Source organism: Haliaeetus albicilla, chromosome 19, assembly GCF_947461875.1.
Source record: "Haliaeetus albicilla chromosome 19, bHalAlb1.1, whole genome shotgun sequence".
NCBI classification, from domain to species: domain Eukaryota; kingdom Metazoa; phylum Chordata; class Aves; order Accipitriformes; family Accipitridae; genus Haliaeetus; species Haliaeetus albicilla.
Window position 1 is genome coordinate 15033357 of NC_091501.1, and position 21709 is coordinate 15055065.

Genomic DNA, 21709 nt, shown 5'->3' on the forward strand with positions numbered 1-21709 from the left:
TAACACTTCCAGGAGGTAATTCTCACCTTAAATACCTATTTTAGGAGGAGATGCGTTGCTCTGGAGGTTGCTATCTTTCTTCTTGGGCTGCACAGGGAGCCAAAGCCTTGCTGGCAGCATCAGGCCGTCAAACGGGCTGACGGGGCCGCGGTGGGGCAGTCGGGGCTGCGCAGCGCAGGGGACAGCGCTGGGCGGGAGCTGGGTGTGTGGAGGAAGAGGAGGGACAACAGCTGCTTCACCTAATAATGTAGCTACCATATGCCTGGAGACGAGACGCTTGGTGCTTAGATGGCTGTCGCCTGGCGGCTGCCTTCTGTGATGGTGGGAATTCCGCCCGGGGAACAAAGGTGGCCATAACTTGTTGTGCAAGAAGATGTTATTTGGAAAACTGCAGGTTCGGGGCTTTTCCTCCTAGGAAGATGCAAGCTCAATAAAGAGAAGATATTTTTTCCTGTGGAAAAGCTATCCAAATTACTCAGTGTGACAATTCTTCTTTATTTCTCACTGATTGTCATTTTGTTTCAGTGCTATAACACAGTGAAGCAATATCTGAAGCTTTTAACTTGACTTTGAATTCCATTTATAAATGTTGACTCAAAAAATGGCTTGTATCAGCCAGTAGCTTCATGATTTGATATTTATTTTTTTTTTAAACTGAAAGATTGCAAACAGAAATGTATTTTTGGTCCAAATATATCCCAGGTTAAATGCTGTTTTTTGTTTCTTTCAGCTAGTGCTTGGGTGCAGATGCTTTTACTAATATTTTTTTGCTATCTTTGTGATACTGTCTTCCTAATAGTATCCTTTGGCAGAAGTTTATTACTGGATTTGATAATCAGCTATGTTAGACCCTGTCTATAATACACTTGCCTTCTTCCTTCAGCACCAGTGGCACCTGAGATTACCTCTATAGAATATTACAACCACCTTTTGTACGTCACCTGGACCTATGGAGGAGATGGTACTGACCTTTCTCATTCCAGGATGCTGCATTGGATGGTCATTGCAGAAGGAAAGAAGAAAATCAAGAAGAGTGTGAGTATGAGGGGGGAAGGTGTTGCTCATTTCTCTGTATTTTTTCTGATGACTTGATAACTTTCTATTATAAAGTTTAAGCAAGTTGATTAAGATTGGTAGAAGCCTGATCGGTTAAAGTTATTTCACAGTGTTAGCAGGCACTTCCAAAGACTCAAGCTCTCAAAACAGCCAGTGGACAAAATGGTTCTATGGCGATCCTGTGCAAGTGTTGATCATTTAGGTAAGAATTTAAAAATAGCTTATAAACTTCTGAGCTCCAGACAGTAAAACATAAAAAGTATTTTTTAGCGAACAGATATGGTCTTTTCAGTTTCTATTTATTAATAACCAGACTACACTAGCGGCTCAGTTTTTTTAGTTTATTCGGGCCAGGTACTACCACTTCCCATTTTCTGACTTTGTCAAACAGACATCTTTATAAATTATGTTTTTCATTTTCTGTTTGAATACAAGTTCCACTAACTGATGGGTTACCCAGAATGTGTACACTTCTTAGAAAACTTGCCAGATGTTGTGTTCTTGGCAGATTCTCTTGAACTCTTTGAGCGTATTTAAAAATCACTTCGAGAAAGAAATCCGGGGTTTCCAACTATGGATTAAAGTCACGCTGCTGTAAGGTGCTGAGATGCATGTTTAACCTGAAGCAAAAGAGCAGCCCCTGGACGTACAGTGAGAAGTGTTTGAAGGAGCGGTGGAGCGCTGCAGCGCAGGAAGGCGTACGGCCAGCAGCGTCGCTTCATACAGCCTGTGGCCTGTGACTGTCTTCTACACCGCTATTGATCTTTTAATCATTGACAGGGAGAAAGTGCCTGCTCTTTTTCAAGGGAAAGGTTTCCCTTCTACAGCTGAAGACTCAGCTGAATTGGAAGTGGATTTTCAGCATAAGTGGAAATTCGTCAGCAATTTTCGCTTGGATTTATAGGGACCTCCCGGCTTTCATTGGATTCCTAGTGGCTGCAAGAGTGCAACCCATCTGGAGCTTGTTGCAGCATGAATCTAATTACATGATTAGTAGAACTGTTCAAAAACATGACATTTCTGAACAGCAGGAACTTCCAATATTTGGATCTTTGTTTCAAATGACGAAGAAAACTCCAAATTTTTTTTTTTTTCCTAGAAAGAAAATATTCTAACAATTAAATTCTAAAAAAACTGTGCTGTGATATCCCTCTCCTCTCTTCCTTCCAAAAGTCATGTTCTCTGTAAGGTTATTATTCTTCCAGGAAAAATCTGATTTCTGTGCCATTCGACTTCATTGAATATGAAAATCTTAGATTAAATAAATATAAAATAAATATTGAATATGAAATTAAATTAAAAAGAGTACTGAATATGTAATTTTAGATTAAATAAAACATTAAAAATAAAGCGTATCTACAATAGAGTATAGCTACAAATAAAACTTCAGAGCTTTAGGAATGTCTTTAGAAATGTTTGTCTTTATGTTATTTTCAGGACAAGGGAACCTAGAAAGTATTCTTTAGGAAATTCCTGCAACAACCTTTCTATAGCTAACTTTTATTGTCCTGCTTGTATTTGTAAATATGGGTATACGCTTGCAGGCATCAGGGAGTACTTCTTCTCCTAAGCTCTGTTAGTCACTTTCAGAAACGGTTTCCTTCAAAAATCATACTATATTGTAATATTTTTATCTGGTTTATTAAGATTATTAAGATTGTTATTATGGTTGTTTTTCTTGTGGGGTTATTAAAATAAATAGGTAACACTAGCAGGCAGTGGTGACTTTTTGTTCCTGCTATTTGGTTACTTCCCAAGACTCTGTAGAAGTTGGTCAGTTTTTAAAGAAGTGATGAAAATAATGTGCATAGTCCTGTTAGTCTTTATTCAGAACTGTCTGTTTCTCTTGGAACTGAAAGCTTCAACCTGAAAACTAAGAGACTGTGAAAACCAGCATGAGATGCCTCCATGTGCCCTTTGTAGATAGTTTACAAGTGCTCTGAAAATAGTCCGTTGCATATCTGGGTTCTGCGTCCTTCTCCATGACCCTGGAGAAATGGGAAGCTTATTCACCCCTAAAGTAACAGGAAGAAGTTCTCCATAATCTTATGAATCTCAGCTTAGTTTTGGATCATATCTGGTTTCAAACTTGCAGATGACTGAAGTTAGCCCCTGAGATCTATTGTCAAGTCGACAGGTCTCCAGGTAGGTGTTAGACTTGCCCAGCTGGATTTAATTTGCAGGTTCTTAGGATATATGAAGGCTTGCCTATATGTGTCCTGTGTACTCTTCTGAGGGATATCTGACCTGATTTAAATTCCTTTAAAATTGCAGTGGACTCAAATCCATGGCTTGTTTAGTGTTTTGCACAACTTGAAAAATCTAGATGCAAGAGCACTTTCATTGGTATGGGGGAGATTTTCTTTCTTCCTTAAATTTTCACTGGTCATATAGAAAATACAGCCTAATACTGTCTTCTTTTTGCATTGTGATATTCTGCCAAGTGTTACGCTTTCCACAGCCGGTGTCAGTGGGAACTTGTTCATGTAACAAGTCTAGAGTATGCAGAAGACACCTGCTGTGATGCACAGAACTTACTTTGTAGTATATTAAGTGACCAGATTAGTTTTACAAGAAGGATGTATGGTTTGTGTCATATTTAACAGTTGGTGTCTATAATTATTGTAGGTAACACGCAACGTGATGACTGCAGTGTTGAGCTTGCCACCAGGGGACATTTACAACCTTTCGGTGACTGCTTGTACTGAAAGAGGCAGCAATACTTCCCTGCCCCAGCTTGTGAAATTGGGTAAGAAATGCTTGTTTGTAAGTTATAAACTCACTCTTTTTTCTCATTTGACTGTAAATGTAACTCTGTCAGCAGATTCAGCATCTTCCTTATTTCAGTCATGTACCTGTGACTGCATTTCTTTTGCAAAGCTGTAACTTTCACCTCAGCTTGCTGTGAAGATTGTCTCATTCCTGTATGTGAAGCTACTCTCCTGAAATAGTATTACTCAAGAGGAGCAAGAGTGGCAGAATTTGACTGTAAGTGGAAGTAGGAGAGTGGAAATCGCTTAATGCCTCGCTGGGAAAACAACTCTGCTTCATAGTTGCTTCCCTAAGGTCTTGAACACAGGCAGGTTTTGGGAACTGCGACTCAGGCTTTATAGATGAACCCTTTAATACAAAGCAGAATCTTCCCTGTTTCTGACAAGCCTATATCTGGGTCTGCACTCTGCTACCTGGTCTGCTTTCCTGTCTCCCCTTCTCTCTCCCTGGACATATCCATAGTCTTCCAAGATGAAAAATGTATCTTTAAATACAATTCAGTGACAGTACTCTTTAAAAAAATGAATCAGATTCATGGCTGTGGAACCCAGCATCACTCTAAGAGAAATATGTGTAATCTACTCAAAGAAACAAGAAAAGACTTAAGAACTTCATCCTTTATGTAGGACTTTAAAATATAACTTTATGCCTAACATCTTCCTTTACCTATGAGGAAGGCTGGACACTACACCATTATACCTTAAAAGATTTTACTTTGCTTTTGCACGTACATAGAATTGTTGAGCCCTAGGTACCTGAAACTGTGAAATTTTGAAGCGTGCCTAACTGCTTTCACAGGCATTAACTCCACTGTGAAGGTGGGTAAGGAAGAGTTAGTAATTTTGAACTGGATTATCTTCTCTATACGCATAATAAACTTTTCCTGAGTGACAGTGAAAAAGTGAATTTAAAGGGCTCTGTAACTTCTAATCAAATTAGAGGTCTTGAAGCAATCATTGTCTATTCATTCATCTTTCTCGGTAGCTCTTACTCAGATCTCTTAAACAGTGCTGGAGCAAGCAGTACAACCATAAGAATCTGAAGTTCTTCCAGGTCTTTTCACCAAAGGGAATACTTGAAAGATGTAGACAAATTCCGTGGATTTTCCTCTTCCCTGTGTAAGTCCTATCCACTGTTTTCCCCATGCCTTTTGTCTGTGCACAGAGTTACAGGCGTGTAGCTCTTCATTCCCAGGACTGGGTGGGTGGATGTGTGAGGTTGAGTATATCTCCCCACTACCATTGTCCAAATATTTTAGGGGAGTATTTCAAAATATCAGCTAGCTTTATCTTTCAGACAGGTCCAAAAGTGCCATGTACTATTCGTGTTGTACACCCTGCAGCCTAGTTGTATCTTCCTCTTCTTTGCTTATGGACAGGCAGTCTCTTATCGAACTGGTATAGTTATTTTGCTCTTGCTCTTTCATTGACAACAAAGAGAAGGTGGAATGAATTCTTTTTCAATAAATCACTTCTCGACTTCTGGGTGTGGGTTTTTGTTGGTTTTGGTTTTGTTTATTTTTCTTTATGCTGTTTGCACTTTGAATAGACAATAGTAAGGATATTTTACCAGAGGTTTTCCTTCTCTCTGTTTCTCAGGGAGCAATGGGAGTTGTAATTAGCAGTAGTGGGAACTGACTCTAAGTGATAGACGACTCAGCACTTGGCAGTCACTTAAGCACTCTTGCCAAATGTTCTTCCCTCCATGATGTTTGCTTCATCCTGGCAACTTTCCACTTGCAGAAAAATCAAGCCATTTGCTGGAGGCAAAAGGAGGATTTGCTTGGGATGATGCCCAAATGCAAAACTCATATTTTAATTGAGGCCATTTTTTACCTGGAGTGAGGGATGGAATGTGTTTCTGAATCCAAGAGCAGATATATGGCTGTAATTAAGAGAGAGGGACGCTTTCCTATGTAGTTCTAGGACAACATGTACACTGCAATCCCCGTGACACAGAAGAAGCCACGTGAAAGTGCCTCAGTCCCTACCCAACTCTCTCCCTAATGCCAATATAATCTTGGAAACCTCCAACCCTGGAACACTGATCTGATTGTCTGAGGATCAGATATGTCTCCAAAATGTCTATAACCACTTGAGCAAGTGCTTTGTGCCAAGTTTTTTGTGGCAGATCTTACACATCATGTCCAGGCTCCTGTGACAGCATCTCACTGCATGAGAATAACAAATTATTTGTGAAGGGAAAAAATAAGAGAAAATGTTGTTGTACATAGCACATTGTATGTAGTGTGTCAGGATCCTGGAATCAGGTCATTGTTGGAGAATGACAGCTTTCATTAAACATCCATAGATGAGGAAATCTGAACACTGTGGAGAACAGCTCGGAAATGTACAACCCAAACTTTGCACTCTGTGAAGGCAAACCAAAGGAGCCCAGGATGCCTGAGGCGTTGAAAGGTAGGGATTGCCAGTACCTGTTGTGTGAAGTCATCAGGATGAAAATCAGGATCAAGCCTTGGTCATTAAATAATCTTGGGAAAAAAAGTGTATCTCGCCTTAACACATTGCCTAGGCTGTTTGCTCCTCCCTCTGCTCCTCAAGGTTCCCCCCCTGTTCTCCTGTGCTTTCTGTACCCCAGGTTGGCTCAGGTGAGGTTGCAGAGGAGGGTGGCCTCCGCTGGAGGTCAGAGCCCAGCCACGGGGGTCCGCGGGTGCCAAGGTGGCCCTGGAGGCGGCAGCTGTTCCCCACCCCACGCGGGGCCAGGGGTGCTGGGTGCAGACCCCCGGCCGTGTTTCACAGTATCTCTGATGCCATCACTCCCAGGAGAGCCTCCATACCCCTCCTGTCATGGGGCTGTCTCCTCCTTGCCAGACCCTTGTATATGTTTGCCCATTGTCCGTTCATCCGGCACAACAGCGACGAAAATCAAAGCAATAAATTGAAGACCCCCGAGATGTGGACTTCTGCATCCAGTGAGGAGAGAAAATTCCTGCAGCTAACTGAAACGAGCACAGATCCAATGGCCCTTAAATGTTAGCCTGGAAAAAAAAAAAAAAAGACTGCAAGCTTTTTTTTAAACTGCTAATTGACTAAATATTTCCTCTGCTACAGTTAAATGAACCTAGATGGCCTTCACTTGTGGGAAGCTGCTTCTTTATCATCTCCTGGGGTAGGCCTTGTGAAGAAAAGCTTTCTCAGGCCAAATGTGTTGCTTACAGGTGGACAGTCATCTTCTCCCGAAAGAATTTCTGCTAACATCATTCTATTAATAGAATACGCTGATCATTCTCAAACAAGGGCTTTGCTGAAAAGGGAAGTGAAGTAATTATCCAACTGTCCAAATAGAGAACAGTTTAAATAGAGAAGAAAAACCAAGACACTTCATCATCTTCCCATTTTACAGTGGTAGTTTATCATCATGAGAGGTAGGGCTTTACATTGACAGGCTTTATCTGAAGGAAATGAAAGATAGAAGGACATCAGGCATTGCTTTTATTTTTGTTCAAGGCCGCTTCTTCTCAGTTGTCTGGAAACTTAAAGATAAGCTTAATAAAAGCAGATTTTCTCTTAACCAGAACCAGCCCCTCCAAAATCACTGTTTGCTGTCAACAAGACTCAGACCTCCGTGACTCTGCTGTGGGTGGAAGAAGGAGTGGCTGATTTCTTTGAAGTCTACTGCCAGCAGGCTGGATCTGGTCAGGAAACAAAAGTCCAGGTATGTAAGCTTCTCTTCTTTGGTTTCTGCTCTTCATCTCTAAAACTGAGACTGGTCCTTGCATCCTTCTGGTTTGGTGTCTGCTGCTTAGCATTTGTGTCTAAAGCCCAATGACATTTTATGCTCAGTACACAGGTTAGGTCATTAAACCAAATGTGGTAAGGTGTTTCAGAATTAAATCTTTAAAAGCTAAATGACTAAAGCATTTCAAATACTAAAATATTTAATTATTTTGCAATATTATAATTGGCTTCTGTCTTATTGACAAAATTATAACTAGCTGGGCAGAAGCTATGTATGTTCAACAGAGTGTCAGTCTTCGGCTGCTCATGAAAATGGCTCTAATATACCATGCAAAACCCAAAAGGCCACAAAACTAAAGGAATGTCAATGGGAGGAGGGGAAAAATGGTCAGGTAGCTTGATAAGTAATGGGAAAAATAGACATACTTAGGTGCCATGAGATCTTTTATGCTGCATTTAATTATTTCTGGCTTACTTTATTCCTGGCTTTGAGAACTGTTAACTGAAGTTCAGTAGGACCGTCACTGCTATTCAAAGTGTAACTTTATGCTGCAAATGCAGCTGCTCCTCATGCATTTTGTCTCTTAGGGTATTTCCTTCAAGACTCACCTTCTCAGCCTCACAAATGAACCTCCTTTTCTCTCTGTCCAGTTAGGTACCTGTGCTCAGCGTGCACCTGAATATCTGAGTGTTTAGACTGGTAACGTCGTTCAGTGAAGAACCGACCAGTAGTAGTTTTAATTCCTTGACATTCAATGCCATGCAACTTATGAGGCTTTCTTTGAGGTTTAGCTGATGGTAACGGTGATGATAGTGGTGAATCACTGTGACTACATGCCATGAAACAACATTCTGTCATGTGTACTGTCACACATAATGTGGAATCATTCAGAAAAAAGTAAAAAATTAACCGCTCACAGAAGAGACATACACACTCTTTAATCCTATGGAAGACCAGTCTGAATTATTTAATATTCTTGTTAAATCAAGAAAGGCACTGACTAAGGGGGAAAAAAAATGTTTAAATGCACTTTAATCTTTTAGATAGATTGCATTCCACATCTAGATTTCCTGCTTTTTCACAGTGAATAGCTAAAGATCATGAAGTCATTATCCACTTAGCAGAGATTCAAAATAATGATGTGATCAGGCAAGGGAGGTACCATAGGATTTGCAGCTTTAGTGCATAGCAGATCTGTTCTAAGAACATCAGGAAAAGACTGCTCCGTTTGGCAGGAGCTTCAGTGGGTGTCTCGTTTGTTGACATGAACATCTGGCACTGGGAAATGCACAGAGATTGTCAGCTCACTTGTCATTAGATTCATCACTCTCTTTTCTGTCTCTATGAAAAAAGGGGAAGGGCTCCTTTTTGATCTGTAAAAAGGGATGCTTTCCCATTAGACTGGTGAAAAGTCATTGTTTGTGATTTTCCATGCTAATTACATGAACATTTTAGTCCCTTTCCTCTATTTTCAAATCAGCAAAATGAACAGCAACAGCTTTCCGGGTTTGAACATCTTGGGGTTTGTTTGACTAATTTAAATTTCCCAGAGGGGAAAATGGAAAACATCCAACCAAGTCCAATTGCCAAACTGTGGCCCCTCCTTCTAGCTCAGGGAATAAAAGTCTCCTCCCTTACACTCACGTACATGTGATTTCATCTGCGTAACATAGCTCAGAATTGCACTGCAACGGGAACCCTTGCTTGCCTAGGAGCCCATGACTGACAACAGGCCATTGCAAAAATCCAGTGCTCGGGACTTGTTGCAGCATCTTGCACGCCCCATCTGGAGTGAGTTCATTCATGAAACCTCTCCTTGTTCCCTTTCTAAACCACTGGCTCAGTGTCCCTATTTTCGCATCTACAACCCACCCTTGGTTCTGCTGGAGAGTATAGAAAAGCCTCTGAGAACCTTAAGGGGATCTATCTTTAAGTCAATGCATGTGTTCTATTTGTTTTCTTTTGCTGTACCAGCATTTAAAAAACACAAGTGTTTACCAGGGACACAGTAATTAAAACATTGTATAAATATGTTACGTAAAGAGTTTCTACTGGCTAGAAAAACTGAGGTGTAGGATGTCTGATCGTAGTTATTACCAAAGGCTTTGCTCGAGCTTTGTGTTTCACCTTGGCCACTCAAACGACTCGCAGCTCTTCGCATCCAGAGGAACTGCCTCAGAGGCAGAGATGACACACATTCGTACGAGGGTGCGGAGACTGTGGCTGCTTTGGCTGCGCTTTGAATAAAAAATAACTTTGTTTTCCTCCTACCTGTATGGCTTAGTAAGCAGAGCTGACGAGCTCTGCCCATCTCTGGGATGATGTCCCAGAGGTTGCAGCGCTTTCCCCCCTCAAGTGTGTGCCTGACCAAGCCCCCCTGCGAGGCACCCTCCTGCCCTCCCCAAGGGGGCCTGGGGGGCTCTGGGCTGTTCCTCCTGCTGTTTTCACCCCTGTTCCTCTCCCCTCTTCTGCCAGACTGCCTATTTTCAAGGGCAGGCCCTGGCTGCCTTCCCTGGGTGTCGCAGTGCTGGTTTCCTTCACCAGATCTGCCTTTACCTGGTCAAAATGTATATACGGGCGGAGGGGGGAGCACTGATTTGTGCTCTTGCATTTACAGGAGAGACAGGCTTCTGTGTGTGTTTTTCCCCATCTCTGCAGGAACCTGTCACTGTCTCCTCGCACGTGGTGACCATTTCCAGCCTAACGCCTGCCACTTCCTACAACTGCAGCGTGACCACCTTCAGCCACAACAGCCCCAGCGTCCCCACTTTCATTGCGGTTTCCACCATGGGTGAGCAGCACTTCCCTGCTTTGTTCTTCCTCCTCCACTTACAACATCTGTTTCTCCTTGCTTTCTAAAGCTGCTCTCGGTAATGCTGGCCCCAGGGGATGTTTGTATCATGGAAAGGCTGCCAGATGTGGATGGGATGGGGAAGCAGCTTTAAAATTCCGTAGGAAAATCCCTGCCGGGGGACTGACTTGGAAAAATATGAACTAGAGGCTCATTCTCTACTGGGTTTTAGAAATCAGGGACCTAGTTTGTGGTGTCAAGGCTGAACACCCAGGTACTGCTTGATGATATATACAGAGGAAAATGTCTTCTCAGCCAAGCCCAAACAAGAGGTAAATCACATTTATAAGCTGCTAAGGCAAAAAATCATTTTCTGCTTTCAGTAAAGAAGTGGAGATAGGGTGAGAGAGAAGGAGAAGGGCCACTGCAGGATCTTGAGCAGTCACACCCTAAAGGGATAGCTCCTGATGGAGGCTCCCTGGGCCTGTTGTGGGCCTGGCTCTATGCTGACTCTGAAGAAAGAATATCGGTCTTGAACTGCCCAGAACACTGGACTTTTCTTTAAAATCTCCCCTTCAGAATGATCAGTGTCATTTCTGCTTAGTTAGGGAGTTTAGTAGCTTTAGTCACTAGTCCTGCTCATCATACACCACTCCACGCTGGGGTTCAGTGTCTGACACTTAGCTTAAAAATCTCCATGATTTTTAATCTAAAAAATGCTTCTTTAGACGACTGTGGATGTAAAGTTATTCTGAGCAAGCAAAGTAGAGAGGGTTTCTTACATAGTGAGTAGAACAGGGTATCGGGTCTCGTAGTACAGTCAATAAGCATGTAATGTGGACTAAAATCAATCAGGGTTTTGTTATTGAGGGTTGATTCCAGCTCTTGTTTAAAACAGAATATTTTTTTAAAATTTATTTGCCAAAGGAATTCAATCAATTTCAGCCCAGTATATTACAGAGACTCAGCCTGTTGTTTTGCTTTTGGGTCAGAAAAGGTATTGATTACTGTTGAAGAACAGCTTCAGAGTTGAAATGTGCTTTGGAGACATAGATGATGATGAATATCTGTATTTCATATTTCCTTCACCCTTTTCTCTTGCGTTACGAATGTCAGTTAAAAAGATAAAAAAAAAAAAAAAAGAGAACATGACAAAGTTTAACAAAATGCCAGAGTGAAGTCATTTCCCCACAGAAATCTTGTAAGAGCAATAACTAGTCTAAACCTCCCTTTATCCCTAGTGGTAGATTTTTCTCTCTGTAACACTCCAAGCTGAATGAGATCAGTTCAGAAAAATAACACTGTCAACATTCAGGGAAAGAAAAAACCCCAAACTGTCAGCGCTTCTGAATCGAATAACCAAGAGTCCTTGTTTGTATGTACAGTCACTGAGATGAATCCCAACGTAGTGGTAATCTCTGTGTTAGCCATCCTAAGCATCCTTCTGATTGGACTGCTGCTGGTGACTCTTGTTGTACTCAGGAGGAAACATCTACAAATGGCCAGGTAAGTCCAAATCTATGCTAATTCCAAAAATTTCAGACACCAATAAACACTTCGTGACAGTAGTTGCAATTGAGGATGCTTGTGTGCATGGGTGCTGCTTGAGATGCTTGTGAACACGATACCTTCAAAATAATTGTCTTGCTGCTGTTTAGGAGTAGCGTGTCTTCTCCCTCTATCTACTTTCATTCTTGGCCTGAGTTATAAGCCTCAACCTTTGTCTCATTTTGAGCTTTGCAAGATTGGGTCTATAAGAAGTGCAGTCACTTATTATAAAAGGGTTGTGTCAGGAACCTAAAGGATAACTAGGATCTGAGGCAACTGGGCACGAGCAGGACATCAAGATGCTTTGCAAATCTTTCATATTGTTTGGAACAGGAGATTTTCCATATCAACAGATAAGATGGTTTGTCCATCAGGTCCAGGATGCTGCATTTCAGAGGCCTGGCAGCCAAACCCCTGGGACGAGGAAGGATGTGCCCAGGGCCCTGAGAGTCTCTCTCTAGAGCATTTGCCAGTCTGCCTCCAAAGCCTGGTCTTCCATTTGTCCAAATTCTGCACTCTAATGGGCTTCCTTCCTATGGGAACTGCAGCATCAGAAAGAGCATATGGGCTCACCTAGACCTTGTCTTTCTATGCAGTCAGGATGCAGCCAAAGATATGCTAAGACCCACAAATCCAGAAGGGATCTCAGGTCCTGCTGTTCACCTATAACAATAATCCCAATTTGATGTGTCATACAGATGAAGGGAAAAATTGTCTTGTAGGCATAAACCTTTTTTTTATAAAACCTGTGGTTCCTTCAGCTACCTGCACCAATCATTTGTACCTGAATATTGAAATTCAGTTTCCTTTTCCTGCTGGTCTTATCTGTAACAGTTCACTTTAATGTGGGTTACGTTACGGCCTGAGGAAACTGTGGAAGTTTCTCCACACCCTTGATATGTGGTTCACCTCCTGGTTTTGGAAGTGTCTTGGAGTCTTCATCCTTTTATAATCTACGTAATGTATTTTACATTAATTGACTGTACTGCATCAAGAAAAGAAATTATTTCATGTAAAAAAACTTATGTGAAGAATCTTGCACTTGGCTACCTAGCAGACACTGCATTTTATGTGTCATGTCTTGGCTACGTATTCCATGCAATGGATGACCACATCACACATATTTTGCAAGCTATCTTTCAGGGAACATTATGTGGTCAGTTTATCATTTGTAGCTGAAAATAATGGACTTGCGATAAATTCACTGGGATGTTATTCAGGAAATTCAGGTTTTTTCCACAATTATTTTGTGAACTCAAAATTACCATGATCCTGTCAAATGGAGACAATTATACATCTTCTCCTTAGAGCTGGGACTCTGTTTAGTATAGAAAGGTAAATATTTAGCATGTGTACTGAGGCCAGCAACTAGTGCTAGTGCCAGACTACAGAAAACTCAAATCTGCGCAGAAGATGAGGTCTATTGGAGATCTTTATTAGCAACTTCTCCTATGCTTCACTCTTTTTAAGCATTATTAGGAAACCCAATCTCAGGTGCTGTTGAACATTTATTGGTTTTGGATGACTATGTTAAGGGATTTCAGTTACATTTATCACAGATTATCTCAGAACTAGTCACAGATGTGAGTGTTCAGCACTTCTCCACAACTCTGAGAGTTCTTTGTTAAGTCGATGTCATTGCAAGCATTGTGAATCCAAAAATGGTAACTTTGTACCCAATGTTCTTCCTGAAACAGGGAGTGTGGGGCTGGAACCTTTGTCAATTTTGCATCTTTAGAGAGAGATGGAAAGCTTCCCTATAACTGGTGAGTGTTTGAAGCAAAGCTTTTAACTATGTTTTTCCCCATCTCTGCTTTTTGGCAAATACGATCCTTAATCTTGAGTGCTTGTTTTTTATGTCATCACTGTCCCTCTTCAAGATAAAACTACTCTACCTGTTAGTTTAGTATTTTATTTCTTGAGTGATGACTTGAGACTATGTATTCTGTTACCTGCTATTTTTAGCAGGAAATTATGTTTATACATGCCAACCAAGTTGCATAGATGTGTTTTGGGAGGATATTTTTTTTCCTTTCTCTTACAGACATATTTTGTAAAATAACACAAGTGTAGAAACTTGATCTATAAATCCATTAGCGCTGCCACAGAGATATATTTGCATCCAGGAGTAAGCTTGCCTGTACATGACCAATTAGCAACTGTCTTCATGCAGTGCCATTAATTAAATTTTCCTTGCAGTGCAAGACAAGGACAAGCCAACTCAAATATTTACTGTAACTTAATGTTCAGTGCTGTTGAAAAGACTCAAACCCCCCCCCATATTCTTGCTGGTCTAGAAAACCACCTACAAGAGTTGCAGGCACTGACTATGGACTCCAAACCGCCACTGACACCATCAGCCAAAGAGAAGTATTTGAACAAAGAAAGTCTGTAGGATTAGCTTTTATAGAAGCAAAAGGGCTCTGAGAGCTACCTGACTGGCGCCAGTGTGGTCATTTCCATTCCTATTTTGATAATCAAATGGGTGCTAATGACTGATCCAAGGTTTCCTGTTTTGTTATTAGCAATTTCTGCAAAAACCTCTTATCTTTCAAGGCAAGTCCGAACACAGATATTTAAAGCATGCTGTCAGCCCCATTCCCGTACATAGGAAGAAGAAAATATGCGCTTTGGTTTTATGCCCACGGTCAGCTTTGTTGACAGCCAGGGAGTTGGAAAGAGGAGTTGGTGCGTGGGGAACTGCTTCCATGATCTCATAGGACACAGCCGGCCAGCAAGGACAGGATTAAATGGATTGACACTGCACCACAACAAGCCTTTTGCTAATAAGCGTGCAAACTGAACTAACAAGCCCAGCAAATCTTGTCAATACCTCACTGTGCTGCTAATTAACTGGATATTAAACAAGCTTCACTTGCTTGGTTTAGCTTTAATAGCACCCAGCTGTATGCAGTACAAACTAATCTCTCTTTTAGCTTCTCTTGCTTGGACTATATTAATGGCAAAGAAGGCAGAAGATCAAACACTCATGTTAATTAAATATCCAAGCTTGAATCAAATGATTACACTAGCGACAGATGTTATTAAAACCATAAAAGGCTTTTTTATGGGAAGGGGAATTAATTAATAGGTTTGGATGTGAAAGTGAACATTCTTGTTGCTTGATTTAGTCTATGTGTATGTATGTGTGTGTATATACATGTGTGTATATAAGCATATATGTATACACACATAAATTATGTCATAAAAATATAATTTGGGGAAAGTATTCCTGCTTAATATCTCCACAAATTTTTGCTAACTCAAGGCAGTGTGCCCTTATCTTATGGTCCTGACTTTTCTGAGAGTTAGTAAAGATAATCTTGTTTTGTGTGCCTCTGTTGTCTGATGTCAAGACCAGATTCACTGTCCATCCAGGCAACCAAATGGGAAATATGGCCCTAAAGGCAGGTAGAAGGATAAAGAAACCCATTTTGCTTGGAGTCATTCCAAGGATCTAGTAAGGGAGCTATGAACATATCCACCAATTCCTAAGGAAAGCTCAGCTCAGCAGAGTCTTCAGTATTTGAGCAATCTCTGAGTCACTTTCTTTTAATTAAATAAAATTGTTCAGTACACCTGAGCCGTAGGTGAAAGACTGTATAATTCCAGGAAAACAATATTGTATTTTGGGGGCAAGTACGTATTTTTCATGCATTGAATGAAATACGTTGAATGAAATATCAAATCATGCTAGCCTGTGATTTGATAAAGTGTGGAAATTTCTCATGGTGATCTGACAATGAAAGAATACCCAGGCTTGAATAATTCCTTCTGCCTCTGTAGGCAAGAGGAAGTAAAAATCTCACTTGGAGTTTCCCAGAGGAAAGAGGAGTATTCCGGCAACATCATCACTTCTCTCTTCTAAGCCTAATGAAAACCTCTCTGTGGCACCAGAGATCTGCTTATGGACAAGCAGATTTCATCCTCAGTCCAGTCCCATAGAAACCCTAACAACACATAAGCTCTAAGGCCCTGATGCTGCAACCACTATGGCATATGATTAACAAGAAAGGGCTCTCGCTTCTGGCTGACCCACATAGTCCCTGCCAACGCCTCGGGAAGGTGCCCTGTAGAAACTGCATTGCCCATTCTCTTGTCGGCAGCAAAGCTCATTAAAGCATAACTTGGAGTTTTTACTGCGTGAGCAGAAGTTTTCCACCACCGGTTGGAAGATTAAGATTAGAGATGAGACGATTACATTTGACATGATTTGCTCATCAGGGAAAACACGATATCTACCGACTTCATAAGAGCCAAGAGTACTGAAAAAGGAATTTTCACTTTGTAGTTCCTCTTTAGAACAGTTGTAGAAGTATGGTATTGCTTTTAGGACAGCAGATTTTCTGATGGGGAAAAAACATGCTGAGGGTGTATTTGGCAAAAAATCCTGCTCCTGGGGCAATTTTTGTTTTAAGTTTCATGAGTTTTTCACATTTGCAAAGTACCTGTAGCCTACTCCACCAGTAGGTAGAACAGGCCTGAGTGGGTTTCCTGGATTAATGCATAGCAGAATCTGGTGAACAGGTTGCAAATACAGAAGTTTAGAATGATTTTGTACTCAAATTTCCTTTAGCCCCAGTGAAACCTGCTATGAAGAGTTAGTCATAGAAACTACAGTTAGAAAAAGTTCAAATAATGTTTTGCTGAAAACCTAGGAAAGAATTTAAAGCACTTAAAAATGGGACTCTGCAAAATGTTACATGGATGTTTTCAGAAATCTGACTCAATGGAGGGTATTAAAAGATATGGGAATGATCTGAATTTATCTCTGATACAGATGTTCTGATAGCCACAGGATCACTTGCAGAAGCAAACATGGGAGATTATCATAGTTGTACATGGTAAAAACAAATTATATCTGTCCTGAAATATCTCAAAACATCAGTAAATAGACTTAACACCACCTCTGTAATGGTCATAAACCTGTGGATGAAATTTTCAAACACATTTTATGCTCTGAAAATCTGCCAGTTTATCAATTAACATTGATTTAGAATAACACACCTGAATCAATACCATAAAACACATTTATTTTGATCATATAGAATTTTATGTTGGATAGCTGAAAATCCTGCATAGGGTGTCAGGTTGAGGAGTAAAAATTCTATGGATGCTAATAATATTCTTATGAAGTAAGTAAGAGGAAGCCTTTATGGGTTTAGCCGATTTTTAAAATAGAATTTGCTGATCTCCTGATTTCTGTTTGTCTTACTAACTCTCCTCACTTTTTCATCTTTATGTATGTTATTTATTAATGCTCACAGGCGTAGAAGTGTATTTGCTTTCCTAACTCTGCTACCCTCATGCCTTTGGACTGATTATCTTTTGGCATTTTATATTAATCCTTGGTAAGTGATTTACTTGTTTTTCCATGTGCAATGTATAAACAGTGTTAATTTCTATTACATGAAAAATGTGTGATACCTTTGTTTTCAAATGGGTCAAAGCTTTTGAAGGTATAATTTTCTTGTACTAGAACATGGATTGGAGAGGATGTGGGTATCAAAGTATTTGCTACCCTGCTTCATCTAGTTTGTCTGTTTATGCTCCAACCTATTTTGGTATTAAAAAGCTAATCTTATGCTGGTTGTCATATTCATCTCATTGCTCTCTTTGCAATTTTTGTCACTTCATTATAAGTCCTGGCTTCTTCTGTCCCAGTTATTCATCTGTTCATTGCCTGGCATTGCCTCCTGCTGCTGCTGCTTTTCTATTACTAAAATTGCTTGATCGTGCCCCACCTGTTTGGTGTGTGATGTCGAATACCTTAGTTTTTAAAGGTGCAGTTATGTTCTCCTGACATCAGTAAAAGGTTTTTGATTTTGGAAACAACAGTTCACTGAGAATCAATGCAAACTAGCAGTCCCAAAGTGTAACACTTGGGTCACTGTGTGCGCGTCTCTGTGTGTATGTGTGTATATTTCGTAGCTGAATCTGTAAATAATTTATGAAGACTTAGTAAGTGACTGATTGGGTTTTTTTGAAAATACTTAACCAACAAAGCCACAGGATCTGTTTAGAACCAGAACTGTTTTACAAACTGTTTAACAAATAATTATAATTGACTATGATCTAAAAATGCTTAATTTATATAAAAGAAACTTAAGTTCCTGATGGTCTTTGGTCCAAAGTATAGTGATTTACAAAAACTTGGTACCGAAGTTAAGATTTACTTACGACCAAACGTTTTCCCTGGTGTTACTATACGGCACCAAAGCCCTGGCAGGCAGTCATCGACACCTTCAGCATAGGGATTTCCGAGACTGGTTTTCCTTGGGTCACACTGGGTCTGTAGAAAATCCCATCTAAATTTTCGGTGAGCAGAGAAATGAGTGGTTCTATGTAACCAAAGAAAGGTCCATTTCTTCTCCAATGAAAGTAAAAGCATGCTCTGCACATGCACCCAGCTGAAGAGCAGATGGAATTCTTCCACATCTCTCCAAGGCTAATATTATATTGACTTGTAACTTGTCTGATATAAACTCCACCAAGTGTCAGAGCTGCACAGTGATGGAGGATCAGGCAAGCAGTTTATTTTTGTGGAGGTCACACTGATCTCTCTTAACTCTCTAATGGTCTTAACTCTCTAATGGTCAGGAAGCCCAAGGTGGCTGCTGTCAATGGCACTGCTGTAAAAAGAGTCGTCATCTTCTTTTGCCCCTTTGCCTCTTTTTGTTTAATATGCACTAATATGCATTTAGCTTGCCTTTCCAGAGTGTATCTTTCTTCAGAGGTTTCCTCTTCGATCAAACTACCTAGTTTAGATGACCAAGTTTAAAGGAGCTGAAGTTGAATGAGATGAGATTAATCCCTCTCTTTGTGTTTTAATCTGTAGGGTAAATGAAAGAACAGATGAAACACCAGCTAATGTTTCAAATGTCTTTGTTTTGCACACAAGGTGGTTTAAAACGTTTACGAACATTCAGGAAACAATTGCGATGCTAAGAAACAAAGGCCTCTAGAGACTACCAAAGCACAAGAAATTGTTGCTGAGAAATGGATGTCAGTCATTTGTTTTATTGCCTCTTGAAGTGTTCCTTGGAGAAGCATTCTTAGAAGCATTCCCATCATAAACAGCATTTAGATATTTTTTTCTTTTTAAATGAATTCCAATGTGCCTGACATTAAAGGGTTTACCACAGTCACAGGGGACAGAAACGTGTTGACTAATTTAGAGAAATTAATATTAAGTTTTCGCTGGGAAAAGATCTTTGAAGATGTAGAATAAATACTACTAGGCTATGTGTATAGTACACATGAATGTACAGATACTATACAGATAATATCTGTATAGAAAACACAGTAGGCTGAAAAGGTTTATAATATTTGCAAAGAAAAGCTTTGCAAAGTAAATATCCACATTAGTGTAAAGCTGGTATTGCTATAGCTCTTGTTAACTCTGCAGGCAATGCTCCACACCTAAATGGAAATGTACCCTGACAGGAACAAAATTACTACAGGTTGTGGCTGCTTCAAAAATGGAACATTTTGTAAAACTTAATTTTGGAAATGAATAAGTTTTGGTTTTGTTTTTTTAATTTCACTTCTAAACTTAGCAGGGTAGAAAAATAAAAATACTCCACTTTTTAATATTTCTTTCTGTATATTTTCAGTGTTTGAAAATTAAAAGTCTTTACCTTTCAATTACCGATTGAAGCTGTGACACAAGTTATCTAGAAATCATTTTAATATCATCATGAAATTAAAAATAGCATCATTATAATGTGATGAATGAACAGATATTGTTCAATGCCCAGGAAAAAAAATAATGACACTACTAAAATCCCTTCTGAGTAAGCAAGAATCTATTTGTGCTCTGTGACTGGTTTAACAGAGGGGATCAGTGTTTTCAGACTTCTAGCCAAATTATTCCAGCGTGCTCACTTTATGCATTTAATCTGATCGATTGCTTAATTTTTTTATGGCAACAACAAAATGAACGTACACACCCCCTCCAAAAAAACACATGGTGGTAGTTAGTGTAGCACAGTTCTTAAGTCCATATCTTACGGCTTACACTGCTTAACACATTCTTAAGCTTGCTCGCAACTGTCGTTAGTGAATTATATCACTTATAAATCATGCAAAGGCAGTGTATTACATGACTGGCATGATTATTTCTAGCTGTTAAAAGTCAATTAAAATTATCTAAGGTTTAAACTTGAGCCCCACTGAAGTCAGTAGGATATTGGCCATTGTCTTCATTGATCGTCATAAGCAGGTTATGAAATGGGTGAGAAATAGCGTTCAGGCCCTTTCCTTTTTCCTTCACCCTTCCTTGAATTTGCAAATGGTGGTCTTCTCCCTTTAGCCAACAGATGCTTCTTGTTCCCGGTTGCTCTCTAGTGCTGGCATCCAGTTTCCCAGCCCGGTAGAGCCGGAGCGGAGCAGCCCTGGGGTCACGGCGGTGCCCCATCCCCTACAGCAGCACAGCCCCCTGCCAGGCTCGGCTGGCATCGGGCCCTGGGGACTCAGCCCCAGCCCACCTGAAGCCAGTGATGCTGTTGGGTCGGGATTTGTAGAGGACCCATGGCTTCTGTTGGGCACAGGTTTTCGCTTTCATAAGCAGGTCGTTCTCAGAGCCACAGAATGGAACATGCTTCTCATTGGTGTCAATGGAAATTTTGCTATCAGCTTAAAAATATCCAAGATATTGTCACCAATCTCATCCTGAGTATGGTGGTGACCAGAAGACATATGTTCTTAAATCAGTACTAACTTTGAATAAAGACTATACAATAGTTCAATGAATGAAAAACACTTCTTTTTTTCTTTTTTACAGGAGTAAAAATGGATTAAAGAAGAGAAAGCTGACCAAGTATGTAACTTCTATAATATTTAAAGAAACAAATGTATCATCTTAGACTAAACATGCGTTATGGAGTACATGGTATAATGATATTGCAGTTACAGATATAGAAAACTTCTTGATAAATACATCCTGAGAGAGAGATGTGAAGACAGAAAACAAACAATAATTGGACAAAGGAACAGATAGGTTGTGGTAAACCAGCTTCTTATTGACAGAAAATTAGTCATCAGGGAAAAGATCAATTATCCAACTTAGTGATTCCAACAGAGCTTATCCTTAGTTAAAAATGACAAATGGTGAAAAACTGGGATGCATTTGTTTCTAGTGATATTTCCCTCTTGACGTGAGGATCTCATTATGGTTGTTGCTAGAACACTAGATCATTAATGCTAACGGGTAAACAGGAGTAATTAAGTGGTGATAAGACAGGTTCCTTTGGGCATATTGCCTCAAAGTAAATGAAAAGATTACTGTGTACACGCTTCAGTAGCTTGTAAATTAGAGCATGATAATTAGGTAAGGGAAGCTGTTTACCTGTGTTTCGATATTCAAAGTGTTAGCCTAATTATTTCTCCGTTATGTTCAGAGGCTGTGCCTGTACTAACAGATAGACCCTCACCTGGTGAAAAAGTGTGTAGAATGATGGTTGTCACTAAATCAAGGCTAATTTATACCTGCTGAAGCTCTGCATGGCTTTGTATGCCATTTTTTTAGCCACCATCTCTCTGGGAGGAGAATTTGACTTCTAATGACAGATGTGTGTAGTTCTTAAAGCCAGCAGAGAAAGCAGTCACAGCAGTGGCATCCAAAATGCTGGTTTACAGGATATTTTTTTTGGTGGGCCTTCTAAAAAAATCAAAACCTAAATATGAAATCCATTTTTCTCCGTGAGCAAAGCTCAGATGAGTTTTAAAAGTGTCTCCAACAGATGTGAAAATATCTGAAAGCAACATTTTACGTGGCACGAGAGGCAACTTAAATGAAGCAGCAGCTGCCCTGATGCCTGCTGGGACGGTACTGAGAGTGGG

The 21709-nt window shown here is 40.2% G+C and overlaps 1 protein-coding gene across 1 annotated transcript in view; it reads left to right on the top strand.

Moving 5' to 3' along the window:
• The window catches only part of PTPRO (protein tyrosine phosphatase receptor type O), a 159025-nt gene that overhangs the window by 121211 nt on the left and 16105 nt on the right, over positions 1 to 21709 (top strand). The window contains 8 exon segments of the mRNA XM_069807805.1: positions 884 to 1035; positions 3685 to 3805; positions 7364 to 7503; positions 10186 to 10318; positions 11704 to 11824; positions 13564 to 13632; positions 17134 to 17217; positions 20652 to 20687. Coding sequence (XP_069663906.1) covers positions 884 to 1035; positions 3685 to 3805; positions 7364 to 7503; positions 10186 to 10318; positions 11704 to 11824; positions 13564 to 13632; positions 17134 to 17217; positions 20652 to 20687 — 856 coding nt within the window.